Genomic DNA, 14984 nt, shown 5'->3' on the forward strand with positions numbered 1-14984 from the left:
TATCCACTATAGAATTCTGAAAGCCATGCTTTATACAGGTAACCGATTTTAGGGTGGTTTTATTTTTGGAGACTGAGGCGGGGCGAGAGTTGGGAAGCACAGATCACAGACGTGTAGCCTATTGTTTGGGACGTTTGTTCTACCATTGACCAGACCCTTCCTACTGGAGGAAACACAGAGGTGGGAAGCCTCTGTCCCTTCACAGTGAGCGTCCCTCACTATTAGAAAGATGAAAGGGAGTCAAAGTAAATGTGCTTTTTCCTGTCTTCAAAGTCCATTTTCTTCTTTTTCTGCCCGAAGCACTTCACCGGAGCCCATTCAGTGCCCCTCCATTGCCTCTTGCACCAAAGCTGCCCAGTGTCACCTGTAAGTCAGTTACAGAGGGAAAAGCACACAAAGCCATTACAAGGAAGCAGAACGTATAAAAGGCTTGGCGAACCCTCAGAACACTGACACACAGCTAAGCCACAGGAAAGTAAGGACAGGAATGATTTCTGTTTGAAAGAATAAGGGTCAGTAAGTGGAGGAAGCTAAGATGTGATTGTTTTTCAAGTAAGGGTGATTGGGACTGGATTGGAAATTGACAGGTTTTTTTAAAAACACGATTTTTTGGTTTGTTGTTTCAGATGAATGTATTTTTAGCATGTTTCTTAAAGAGTGAAAATAATAGAAAATAAGTCAATGATGTTTGTTTTATACCAAATGCACCATTAATATTCTTAGATCAAACAAGCTACTAGGGGCAGGAAGGGGGGGAGGAGCATAGGTGAGAAGGGCATTAAATTCAGTTAGTTGGTTTTTATTTCCACAGGGAGCAAAGCGAGTTAAAGGCAGGGCTAAGTGTTTGAAAGAGTAATTTAAATGAGGCACTATACAAGGTGGAAAGAAAGAGGAGAGCAGTATTCATCACCTACATAGGATATAAAATCAGCCTCTGGCCTCCATTCTTCCTTCCTTCCCCTACCCCTCCCCGATTCACCGCCCAGTCTATAAAAATGCTGCCAGAATGGTCGGTCCAGGATCCTTCCTCAGATGACATCATTCCCCTGCTGGGCACCCTACAGTGTCTCCCCACCTCACTCAGAGTAAAAGTCAGGATGGCCTCACAGCCCCCATCTGCACCTCCCCGCCTTCCCCTCAGACCTCACCTCTCGCTGCCCACCACCCCCCAATCCCCTCCACCAGCTCCTGGCTCCTCTCTGACAGCTCCCACCCCGGGCCTCTCCCCTAACCATTCAACTCTCTCCACGTCTTGGATTCAATGTCCTCTTTCCTGGTCCATTTGACTCAATATTGCAGGACTTTGCAGCCTGCCTTTTTTTTTTTTTTTTTTTTTTTTTTCAGAGTACCAATCACCCTCTGACATAGTCTATATTTTAGTTGTTAATTTATCATCTTTCTTCTCCCTCTAAAATGCAGACGCCATGAAGACAGGGAATTTTTGTCTCCTTTGTTTGCTCTTCTAGTTCCAGAGCTGAAAACAGTCTTGACACAGAGTGAGCATTCAGTATGTTCAGTACATTCAATTCAATTCTGTGAATCAACAAGGCTGAACACGATCATCAGGAGGGAACCACTGACTCCGTTTTACAGCTGAGAAAAAGCTCCTTTCGGGGTAGGGGAGCTAAGATACCTAGGGATTATTATTAGTCCTGAGATTAATATTCCAAGAACCCTTCCAAGCAGCAACTGTCCAACAAATATGTAGGCTCTAAGCTTTTGTTCTTCTTGAGTATTAATTTCATAAATTCCTGCACAAACCTGGAGAGAATAGGCAAGATACTTAGCCTTGAAACACATTCTGTGATTTCTTTTTCCTCATGAATATGATCTGTTAATTAAATCTCGCCTGTAAATGTCATTATATGATGATGGTGAGCTTGCAGCCTGGCTGGGGAAGAGACGGTGAGAACACTGGCTATTGGAGACGATATTTCCTGGTGGAGATCAAGGTCGGCCCCCTCCTCTATCCTGTTAACCAGCATCTCTTTTGGGAGGGGGTGCAGGAAAGAGCAGGGGGCAGTAGGGTGTAGGAGTGTGAGAAAAACAGGAGAATTAATAGACCTATCTCCCGTGGTTTCTTCTAGATACAGTTATCTGAAACTCAAAGCACAAAATCTAAGCCTTTATTTTAGCAAACCCAAACTACTTCTCATCACATGCCATTTGCTAAACACAGAGAGTTAAAAAAAAAAAAAAGAAAAGAAATAAAAAAGAAATGTTCCTCAATGTAATTTCATTATAGCAGTTGACACACAACCTCTGCCACCACCCACCAGCTTCCTTGGACACTGATAGGTCTAGCTGATGGGAAACTTCTGGCCTGTGTGGCTTGATTCTGCAATTACCATAATCTCCACCCTCCGGAGGTCATGGCTGGTGAAGTGGATTAGTGAACAAGCCTTTGGGTCTCTGGAGAAGGTTCAAATCCAGAGCTTAGGTCATAAGTGAAGATGAAGGGCGTTGGTCTAACAGTTTATCCCCCTTTGGGAAGAGTGAAAGGCACAGCTAGTTATGATTATTAACCTCATTCAGAAGAAGCACAGCCAGGAATGGGGTAAATTGATCCTCATCCAGAGAAACTGGCAACAGCCCACAGGCTCCTGACTCTGAATTCATTCTGGGCCTTTTCAAACACAATATGAATTTTTTCAAAAGAAATCACAGTGTGACTGTTTGTTCACTGGCAGAGAGAAGCGTGTTATTTTGCAGAAGTACCCATTTGGGCTCAAATAATTTAATGGAGATAAAGTAGTCTGCGATTATCAGCACATTATGAAAAGAGGGACAGATCTGTTTTCTTGCCTTCTCTCTTGACAGGTGTATTTCTACTGGATTTGCCGAGATCCAGGAGCCTTTGAGTGGTTTGCCGATCTCTTACTCTCGCTGGAAACAAGGATGAGTGAGCAAGGGAAAACTCACTTCCTGAGTTATCATATATTTCTTACTGGCTGGGATGAAAATCAGGTATAGATAAGACTTTGAGAATGAGCAATATTGTCTAACTTGTCTCATGATAGAGCAAAGAGAAGAGGAATAATTTCAATAATGAGCTACACAGTTATCTAGCAGCATGAAAGTATTATTTTTATGTTCTTTAAAAGAAAAAGAGAATAAAATAAAACCAGATAAGAAAGAGCTATTCAAATGGTAGCAATAAAAGCTACAGTTAATTTGCTGAGGAATAGAAAAGAAGATTGGAAAAAAGAGGTTGGTTAAAGGAAGAAAACCCCAAGTTTGGAAATCCAAGAAAAATTATGTCATTAAAAGTTGCATTTGGGGCTTCCCTGGTGGCGCAGTAGTTGAGAATCCGCCTGCCAATGCAGGGGACACGTGTTTGAGACCCGGTCCGGGAAGATCCCACATGCCACGGAGCAACTAAGCCCGTGTGCCACAATTACTGAGCCTGTGCTCTAGAGCCTGTGAGCCACAACTACTGAGCCTGTGTGCCACAGCTACTGAGTCCGCGTGCCTAGAGCCCGTGATCCACAACAAGAGAAGCCACCACAATGAGAAGCCCGCACACTGCAATGAAGAGTAACCCCCGCTCACTGCAGCTGAGAAAGCCCACACCCTGCAATGAAGACCCAATGCAGCCAAAAATAAAAAATAAATAAAATAAATAAATATTTTTAAAAGCTGCATTTGAAATTTAGTAACATCAAGCAAACATTATGGATTGGCTATATTGTCTCGTTGAGCTCCGAATTGGTTCTAATTCTATGTTTTGAGCTGTTCAGAGTTAAACAGAAAAAACTGACAGGTGTTGACATTCAGCATTTTGTATTGTAAACCATGTGAGTTCCTACAGAAAATAATTATTATGAATACATGATTTATCTAGAGATTTATTTTTCTTAAGGCATTCTTAGAAATTGTGTGCGTGTATGTTTATTCACCTAAGATCAAAATGATCTTCTGTTGGGGCAGGTGTTCTGCTGTGTCCATTAATATGTATTAATGACATATTAAGGTTGAGTTTACCAAAAATAATGCATATCAAAATATTGCACTATAGTACTATTTCAGTGTTGATAGTATTGAATGATAACTATTACATTTCCAATCTTTTCTAACTCCTCAAATATGGAAGCTAACAATGAAGTGATTACTAGATTATGACATTTATGTCCTAATCAGCACTTCTGTGACAGCTACTATAGATATTTAAGGAAAGTGTGTTTGAGCCAGAGATTTGCATTAGTTACTAAATTTACAAATGAATGCACTCCTGAGAGCCTCTCTCTCTCTCTCTCTCTCACACACACACACACACAAATTGGCCCTATAGAACATCACTGTAATTTGACTCTGTGCTTCTGCAAATGAATAAGACTTTGCTTGAAATTCAGTAGCTAAACAATTTTTTAGGGTCTTATTTGCAGTCAGCCTTACATATTTATTCCTCTGGGATACTCTGAAAGAGAGGTTTCCTGGGAATTAGGCTCGAAACATCTTCATGAATTAAATAATGTTAATTATATTTTCCAAACAAATACTTTTTTCTTATTCAAATGGGATTTTTGACTAATGATCCACTTGGTGAAGTACAAACACAGCCTTTGTCTTCTGCTTTCTGGTCCTGTGCTGGCTCTTCTGCTTCTAAAGTGAATCGATCCCGAGTGTCCACCTAGGCAACCCCAGTCACTTGGAAGTTGCAAGACCGAGGCTCTGTTTGATTTTGTGACAACACAACTCTACCCCATCCCATCCCTGCCACTTCCAAAAGTACGCTGTAAGAGATACTTTTCTTCTGGATACGAGCAAATTAAAATAGACATGTTCTTAAATTTTTGCCATGACATGTTGGAAATTCTTGAGATGCTTAAATTTCAGGACAAAATAATTGGTACATGCTGTCAGTCAGGAATCAAGAGGCTGTTTTAGAAACAGCCAATTGCTAAACTGAATTCAACAACCTCAAAGTGGCAGAATGACAAGAACAGAAGGGACAGATGGAAAAGGGCAAATTATTATTATTATGAAGGGCAAATCAACAGAGTTTGGAGATTAATTGAACACTGGGCTGAGAAATATGGAGCAAATATAATTCCAAATGTTTGAACATCAGTGATTGGTAGCTGGAAGGTACCACGTACGGAAGTGGGAAAAACTCCTTTTTCTACTGAATAATGCCCAAACTTCTTAGCAGATATTTCCAGGCCCCTCCTGACCTGACGGCAAAACCCACTTGTTCTATAGAATTCCCATCATTTTCCCCTGGCACCAGGGCCACTGAACAACACATGTTCTCCCATCACACCAAGGACTTTCTTGCTTCCATCTCCCCTCATACTGTTTCCTTTCCCTGACATGTCACTCAATGCCCTCTGTCCCTCCTGCTGCCTGCTGATTGGAATCATCCTTTCAAGACCAGTCCCCACTAAGGCCTTCCCCAGTTCTCTTAGTCAAAATTACTTGGGGCTTCACCAGAGTAACGTGCTTACTTCTCCAGAGCACTTCGCTTCTGTCTCTGGTAAAGAAGGGTGCTGGTCTGAATCAGGGCATAGAAATTGTGCACATGGTCTGCCTCTCCCTCCAATGACCAGTGCCTCACAGAGCAGAGACCTTCTGTCTGTCTTCTTTGTACCACTCCATTCGTAGCCCTCTGCCTGCCTGTGGAAATCACTTAACAGTTGTACGTGGAAGTAACTTGAAGTCACAAATTATTTGGAAAGTGAGATGATTCATTTTGAGCTATGATGGTCAATTTGAAGGAACAAAAAGAATTCTACATAAAAGTATGTTTGGGGAGTTTGAGATGAAGAACTCTACTCAAGCAGGAAGATGAAGGCTTGGGAGAGAAAGTTTGAATTCATCTTTGTAGATGATGCTAATTGGATTGTGAAAATGGAAGCTCTCTGGGGAGTAGTGTTCCAAAAGATGTGCAGAGAGCTGAGCTAGAGACTGGGAAGGCAGCTACATATCAAGACAGGAGAATATGATAAGAAAACAACAACTACTGTTTCTTTCTTGAATCAGAGAGAATTAGAAGAACTAGGACTTTGTAATGCAAATAGAATCAAGAAGAAGCAATGTTCAGCCACATGGTGGAGAAGCCAAGGAAAATAAGGCCTGAGTTGGTCATTAGATTTGGCACTTAGTCTAAAGGGAGTCAACTGTCTCTGCCTTCTTATTCTGCCCACTGCTGGAACCAGCTTCCTCTAGAGCACCAATCCCTCCTACTGTTAAGCAAAAGGCTGTGGAGATGCAACACTGCCAGTCTAATCTGGAGGCCAATACAACTCTGACCCTGAGTTCCAGTTCTGATAATGGGGCTTCCGCCAGTTTTCAAGGCTCTGTCCTCAACTACCACCTCCGTTCTTATCCCTGAACTCTTGTCTCATATTTCGTGCTTTGAAAAAGTTGCCTAAGAAGGGGGTCCTGCCCCACTCTTGCCAGTTTTCCCTCTCTTGCCTGGAGTCCTCTTCCCAAATTCAGTTCCTGTAGTAGCCCTGCTACCTAGGCTCAGACTTGCCTGGTGCCCACTTCCTGCAGCCTGGATATCTGAGACTCCACCGAAGTCTGCCACCGTCTACTGCCTGTTAGGGTGCAGCCTCCCGACCCCTGGCTGCTTTCCTAGACTGATATGAAGGCCAGCCGGGGAAGCCAGTCTTGCAGCAGGATCGTGGGGTAAGAGTTGGGCCCAGCAGGGCTGTTACCCATACTGGTTAGAGGATGTGAGCAAATGAAGCACCAAAGGGCAAAAACCCACGAGCTCAAGAGCTGTGGTGGGGTCTGAGCAGAGCAGACACATATCCCAGGAGGTAAGAAGCAAGAATCCTTCTTACCTACCAGAGTTGAGCATGGGCTGAAACAAATCATAGCAACTTAAAAAATCATCACTAGTCACGGCTATTCCCCAGGCTCTTACTTATCGACCACTTGATGTCTGGGTGCTTTCGTGTAATTTGAAGGCAAGCCGTTGGCCACAGAGCTCCAGCCATGCCCCTTGCTAGTTCTGGCCACCTTTCTGCCTGCCAGACTCAACATCCTCCCAGCACTTGAACCTGGACACAGACCGTTTCACCCCAGTAGGCAGATCTCACTGTAAAATCCAGCTTCACCCTGGGCATTTTCTATCACTGTAATCTGTCAGGGCCCTTCTCAAATCCCCAGGATTTACTGTGAAGTGAATGGGGACAGCTAGAGATTACTTTTTGAGAAATTTGGCAGAAAAAAAAAAAGGAAGTAGCTTAGTGCTTGCTTTCCTTTACCCCTTTTTACTGTATTACTCTCATCCTTTCAAGAAAAATCTTCTTTCCAGGCTCACGTTTCTGCACATCAACCAAATAGAAGGCACTTTGTTTCAATAGTGCCCAAGGTAGACTACAAAGAATTTCCTATAAAAAGTTGTGTATTAAATCTACAAATGAGCATAATTACTTCATCCTTCATTTATTAGAGGTTCCTTTTCTTTTTCCTCTAAATGTCATCTGATACCACAATTTTTACTTTAGGCCTTTCACATAGCTTTACACTGGGATGAAAATACTGACGTGATTACGGGATTAAGGCAGAAAACCTTCTATGGAAGACCAAACTGGAATCACGAGTTCCGGCAGGTAGCCTACAGTCACCCCAGGTAAGGCAGCTCTCTCTCCTCTGCCTGTTGGGAGCCTCCGTGGAGAGACAAAGGCTCCATTGCTGCTGGAATGGAAAGTTCTCGCACAAACCGGTTAATCTGCAGCAGTGGGCATCTTGTTTAGAGATAAAGCATCCACCTTAGAAAAGGTGGTCATGGGATATTTCAGGAACCACAAACCTCTGCTTGAGCAGATTACAACATCTGACAATTATCAATTCCATTGAAATTTTTCACACTTAAACCCAATCGAAGATGGTATTTCTTTTTTCTTAAGTTTTATTGAAGTATAGTTGATTTACAATGTTGTGTTAATTTCTGCTGTACAGCAAAGTGTCTCAGTTATACATATATGTATTCTTTTTCATGTTCTTTTCCATTATGGTTTATTGCAGGATATTGAACATAGTTCCCTGTGCTGTACAGCAGGACCTTGTTGTTTATCCATCCTACGTATAATAGTTTGCACCTGCTAATCCCGAACTCCCGGTCCTTCCCTCCCCCACCCTCCCTCGCCCTTGGCAACCACACATCTGTTCTCTATGTCTGTGAGTCTGTTTCTGTTTCACAGATATGTTCATCTGTGTCGTATTTTAGATTCCATGTATAAGTGATATCGTATAGTATTTGTCTTTCTCTTTCTGACTTACTTCGCTTAGTATGATCATCTCCAGGTCCAGAAGATGGTATTTCTTTTTTTTTTTATTTTAATTAATTAATTTATTCATTTTTGGCTGTGTTGGGTCTTCGTTGCTGCACGTGGGCTTTCTCTAGTTGCGGGTATTGGGGGCTACTCTTCGTTGCAGTGCGTGGGCTTCTCGTTGCAGTGGCTTCTCTTGTTGTGGAGCACGGGCTCTAGGCACGCGGGCTTCAGTAGTTGTGGCTTGCGGGCTCTAGAGTGCAGGCTCAGTAGTTGTGGTGCATGGGCTTAGTTGCTCCACAGCATGTGAGATCTTCCCGGACCAGGGATCAAACCCGTGTCCCCTGCACTGGCAGGCAGATTCTTAACCACTCCGCCACCAGGGAAGCCCAAGATGGTATTTCTTAAACTCCCTATGCCTTCAAGAAATCTTGGGTGAACACAGTTGACCTCTAATTACTCAACTGGAGAACTCACTTATGCCAAACTGTAAACTGTATCTAGCATATCTAGCAAAGCAGACAAAACTACTCTACAACCAAGCAGGGATATGGGGTGGTAGTAAGGACCCAGGAACTGGAGTCCTGGTGCCTGGGTGTAAATCCTACCTCTGCCGTTACCACCAATTTACCTTGAACAGGTTATTTAGCCTGGCACTGACTTAGTTCCCATCTCCTTAAACTGCAAATAATAAAACTGTTTACCTCCTAGGCTTCTGTGAGAATTAAATGTGAGAATACTTATAAGGAGCCTAAAACAGTGCTTTGAGTTCAGTAAATGTTAGCTGCTATCATTAGTATTATTATTTTAATTATTACTATTATTATTATCATTATATGTAGAGGAAGAAGAGCATTTGCTCTGGGACTATAAGGCAGGAGTAAAGGCTGATTCTAGAAGATTCTAGAAGATACTGGCTATGTGACCTTAGACAAGGCCTCACTGTAAAACATGAACGATTCTATGCATCCACAGTGTTATTTTCATATTTTAAAGATGCATAGTATGTTGAAGAGCTTCATAAAGGACCATGCACTAATATAAATAGTTATTGTTGTTATTATATATTGCCTAAATCAGTCTTTGTTTTGAACCCAATCATCTACAGATCTTGAAAGTAGCCTGTCCTAATACTGTCTTTGTTTAAGGAATAGTTTCCACATTTGAGGAAAGTCCTGGAGGGAGCAAGGGAGTGTGCCACGTGGACAACTGGAAAAGAGCAAAAGGGCAGCACGTGCCAAGGCCCTGAGGCAGGATACACTGTTTCTGGCATGATCCAAGAGACCAGTGAGGTTGTGGAACACAGCGGTTGAATGAAAGAGTAGCAGGAGAGGGCATTTAGGAGAGACAACTAGGGAACGTACAGGTCATTTTATTTGGATTTTACTCTGAGAGGGGAAGCTACTTGAAGGATTGAGCAGAAGAGTGAAATAATCCATCCATTTTATGTTTAATTGGATCCCTCTGGCTGCTATAAGAGACGAGATTGTAAGGGGCCTTGGACGGAAATGGAGAGACCAGTGAGGAGGTGGCCTGGATTGGGGGGGCCACAGTGGAGGTACTGAGAAGCCTTTGGATTCTGGATATTTTTTGAAGGTAGAGCCAGCATGACTTGCTAATGGGTTGCATGGGAAACATGGCCCAAGCTAGAATGGAGTTCCCACCAGCCGAGGTGAGGACAGCTGTAAGGAGTGGTTGGCAGGCATGGGATGTCAGGAGTCCAGTTTCTCAACATGTTTAGCTTTAAGATGCCTGTTATACATCCAGGCAGGGATGTTGAGTAGGCAGATGAATATGAGTCAGGAGTTCACGGGAGAAGTTCAGGTTGGAGATACATGCTTGGGAGGTGTGAGCATATAAATTGTGTTTGGGGCCATGAAACTAGATGAGATGGAGAAAGAAGCAAATATAGATTGATGAGAGTTCCAAGGACCACAGTATTTGGAGGATAGGGAATTATATTGTCTATTTGCAGGTTATGGAGTTCAATATATATTATTCATCACTATTTTATTAATCATGTTGTTTAGGTCTTCTGTAGAACCCATTTTCTATCCATTTTATCAGTATTGAACCAGTAACAGTAAAAAATATATATACTAAGGTATTTCTGACTAATTTCTCATTTCCTGTGATTTCCCTGTTGTCTTCACATCTTTCCCCCCAGTTCTGGCATTGATGCTTTGTGGCCTTCCTTCACAGAGGTTATTGCTTCATTAGAATTTTTGTAGTTCCCTAGCATTTTTCTGCTCTCTGGAATACTTTTCTGGTGAATATTATTCCTCTTCTGGTCAATTTGGATGCTATTTTATACTTTTTCTTATATTCTCTTTGTGCCAGAACTATTCTACTTTTCTTAAAAAAATTAATTGTCACTGAATCTGTTAGACTTCCCTGGACCAGCTATTTGAAGGAGGTTTGGTGAGGAGGGAGGTGTGCAGGAGGAACCAGATGGCTGCCCAAGGTTCATAACTTATCCAATTCCAGGGGCTTCCGTTGTGTGAATTCACTCTGACCTAAACTGTCGTGCGCTGTGAGGCCCCCAGCCAACCCTTCTGCACCCTATGCCCAGGCAGCCTTTGGGAGAAACCCTGGACCCAAAACAGTGTTCACTGCGGAGGCTCTGAACCCCTGACCACACCATGCCAGTGTCAGCCCAGGGAAGAGACAGAAGGAGTGCTTGTGGGGACTTACTCCTGATCTTGAATTGTCCTGAGAATAAAAGACTTCCAATGGGAAAGGCCAAGAAAAGCTTAATCTTTGGCTTCAGCGTTAAGGGAAGGAGCGAGTGGGCCAGCTGTACTACCTCTTCCTCACCTCGGGCTCAGCTTCAGATGCCCTATAAGAGCTGGCCAAGCCCCGTGAAAGTGGCCTTGGGACTCTGCAGGCACCACTCCTGAAACCCAGCTGCTTCATTTCACCTCTTGCCTTGACTCTTGCTGACATTTGGTCTAGAATCCGATTCTCGCCCTCCATCTGTCCAAATGTGGTGCTTTGAACCCATCCCGGCTTCTGGAGCTCAGAATCCAGTTCCTCTGTGCTCCTTACTCAACATCCAGTCTGGGCTCTTAGACTCCCAGCCTCCTCTGAGCCCCGAAAGTCACCCTTCATCTCACACCCATCCGGTACTTCTCGTCCAGAGGCAGAGACTGGATTATTATATCTGCAGTTTCCTTTAAAAATTATAGGTCGAAAACTAACAAAATGTTACAAGCTTCTATGTTACAATCACATTGGTATTTTCTCCTTTTGGAAAAGAAAAAATCTATTCATCTGATAAATGTTTTACACTCAGTTTTCAATTATCATGGGGTGAATGTTCCCACGTTGCAGGCTTTTGGCACAGACACATATATCTTGGTTTTTAAGTTTTTATAGATGAGACTGCCCTTTGCTATGATTGTCCCTCATTGACTCCTCACACTGTATTTGTTTATTTGTGTTACACATGAAGTTTGCAGCCCAGTGGGAAGGGCTTTCAGACCAAACCATTTAACTATCTCCCTTCCTTCAGAAAGGTGTGAGCCAGGAACACAGCATCAAGAGACCGAGAGGGGAACTGAGTTTGCACACACCGTATCTCCAAAATTATATTGCAGTGTGCTGAAAAGTGAGTCTGTCTGATTTTGCAGGGAGTGAAGAGCAGAGAAGAGTTTGAAGGTGGGAAAACTATGTAGCTGTCACTTTTCTCGTTGCCCTTGTGAGGAGTGTTTCCATTCCTTTTCAAAAGCCGTAATCAACGTGTAGTACATAAATGTATCTGAAGCCCAGTTGAATCTTTCAGCACAGCTGAAAACTTGTGGAAACTCTCTCTTCCTAATGGATGACTTCATCTCTTCCAGAGTAGAAGAAGGCCCCAAGATTTGGATGTCACTGAATCAAGCCTCTATATCATACTCCCTAGCCCCAAATTCTAAAAATACTGTATTTGTAATAGATTTAGACTCTAGAACACTGCAACTTGTTATATAGCTTCAACTATCAATGTAATTAATATCAGACATGTGTAGGCAAAGATCAATTATCATTTTACCCATGGAATGCCAGATCCCTGGGAAGAGACAAGTCACCAGTAAAAGGCTTAGCACTACTCTTCCAAAAGACCTTTTGAATGTCCTCCTTAAAGTTTTGTTTTCTGCTGTGTAAAGAAGATTTATGTTTAATGAAGTTTTTAATGAAGAAATCTTAGAAAGAGAATGCCAATAGAATCTAATTTTTAAAAAAGAAAATCTAATATTGAGAAGTATTTCAATATCCTGGCCTTTGTCCAGATATAAATAAAACACACAATTCAATTATTGTTCTGCACAAAGGACAAAGTCACATTAATTTTCCTCAAGATGGTTATTAAAGAGATAAACGGTATGTTTTCCCCTGATTATGTCAAGGAGATGTTTGTTCCCTCCCAAGCCTTCTTGGCTACTCTTATAAGACAGGTCTGTTCTGTCATTAGCTCAGATCTTTTGGCAAAGATGGGCCATAAAGAATTGGTGGATTTGTTCGTGGCCTCAGAAAAGGTTCTTTGTTCTTGAGGGTCTTTGAAATAGGCTCTCAACCATTTCTACTCATCAGCATGAAGCCAAGGATTCTTAGGGCTTACTCTTTTAAAAACATTTACCTGTTCACTTAAAGCTGGACCCTGTTCTTGTTATAAGAAGAAGGAGTTGAATCAAAAGAATAAAGGGAAGAGGGGCAAAAATGTTTTTTTACAGAACATGAAAAACAGCACCAAAAATAAAGCTTGAAGGGAAACAGATCAAAGAGAACAGTGCACGCTATAAAGAAAGCAGAAAATTGCAATAATAACAGTAATAGAGAAACAAATTGATGGGCATCAAAATGAAAACAAATAAGGAAAGGGAAAGAAAAAATTAAAAAGAGATCAAAGACCAAGAGTAGAAAATAGGAAAGTATATTCTGTTGTTTTTATGTGCAATTAATTTTCATAATTGTATCAGCTGTATTACAAAAACACAAGTATATTTTTAAAAGAAGATCAATAAATAGCAAGTGGATATGTAAAAAGTAAGTCTTTTACTGATACGGCTAAACTCACACACATGTGACAATTGTTGTATATTGCTTAAGTTAGACAAGCACAGAAAATTACTCTAAACACAAAAACAATGGAAATTATTGTCTTAATTAAAATATAATAGGTTAATTAAATACATACAATACATACACTGATACCTATGTCTTATTAATCTTTAGAAATGTGTATCTTATACAAAAATAGGAGTTATATTTCATTTTTTGTAGATGTTCTCAATATGTTCCCAAGCTTTTGGCAAATGTTCAGAAAATCAGGAAATAGTTTCCAAGAAGGTAGACAGAATGAAAATAAATATATCTTTATCACATCTAGCTACTTTTTTGATAAACACACATTATGCGTGTACCCAACCTTCTGGATTTGTAGATCAATTGTTTTTAATTAATTGAATAAAATGATTCCATGACTTCAATCTTCGATCTTACATTTCACGTAATATTTATAGTTTGCCACTTTTGACTTACCTACTAATAACTTCACCATGCCTTTTAGGCATAAAACTTTATGCAACTAATTACCATAAAAACTTTGAAGGTTTGGCCATTTTTTTCGTAACTTCAGTAGAAGTGTTTCTTTTCTCTTGAAGGACAAAATAAAGAAGAATACTACCATTTGTTAGAACAGCACAACCCAGTCCAACTGTGAAGGAAGGTGCCAATTTACCATAAGATTGGGAGCTTCTAATCCATGCTGCATGAATGTATTTTAGACCACCCATTGTTTTCAGAAATGTAAAAATACCTTTATACTAAATCGAGTAAATGTGTCCATCTGGAACCACATTTGCTTGTGTGCACACCCTCCAATTCTCATTTGTACGTGCATATGTGCAAAATGTTTTCAAATGATATTTTTAAGAAATTAACATTCTGATTATAGCACACAAGTCTGCCTATCTAAAAGGATATCCTAAACATTCCTTACATGACTAAATTGTTCAGAATATTCAAATAAATAGACTTAAGTGGAAATCCCACACAAAATAAATTATAGCTTCATAAGAAAAAGAAAACCACCATAAACTTACGACTGGACATTATTAGCATACGTAAATATACCTTTGCACCAGAGGACATCCAGCCCTCCAGTTATAATTAAGTGAAGATTCAACGAGAATTACTGGCATTATTCCATTTGTGGTAGGTGGGATTAGGGAGGTGGGTGAGGACAAGGTGGATTTAACACTATTCTGCAAATTTTCTTTGGTGATATTATCTATCAAATCATTAGATATGGCAAAAATATTTGGATATTTCTGTGTGAAGTATTTCAGTGTGAAGGTGTATATTTTTTAGTGTTTTATCAGAGTAGGGGAGGGGACAAGACTGGCAGAAACATGGATCTACCATTCCCAGGGATCCAATGCTACGAGTCAACTGCTTTCATTTCTCTCCCCTCTTTAACCATGACATCCTCAAGGGCAGCAACTTTATCTGTGCTCCTCAGAGCCAAGCACAGTAACCTGCTTCAGCAAGTGAAGGGACCCCAAGAAGGATGAGGAAGCTAGGACAAGAGTGCTGACTCGCCAAAGAAGATGGAGTCGGTGGGAAGAGCAAGAGGAGGGTCTCAGCCATGAGCAAGCACCATTAGGGACGCCTGTAGCCCTTAAGCAACAACTGAGTAATTAGCATGCAGAGAAAAGTAGTAGAGCAGTCTGCTACAAATCAATTGGGAGATGGGTTTAAAAAAAAAAAAGGCCAACA

The 14984-nt window shown here is 41.3% G+C and overlaps 1 protein-coding gene across 1 annotated transcript in view; it reads left to right on the forward strand.

The window, feature by feature from the left end:
* NOX3 (NADPH oxidase 3) overlaps positions 1–14984 on the forward strand; it is a 67632-nt gene that overhangs the window by 40208 nt on the left and 12440 nt on the right. Inside the window, 2 exon segments of the mRNA XM_082404693.1 lie at positions 2821–2967; positions 7461–7585. Of these exon segments, the coding sequence (XP_082260819.1) occupies positions 2821–2967; positions 7461–7585 (272 nt within the window).

Source organism: Balaenoptera borealis (assembly GCF_965194805.1).
Source record: "Balaenoptera borealis genome assembly, chromosome: 9".
Lineage (NCBI taxonomy): Eukaryota > Metazoa > Chordata > Mammalia > Artiodactyla > Balaenopteridae > Balaenoptera > Balaenoptera borealis.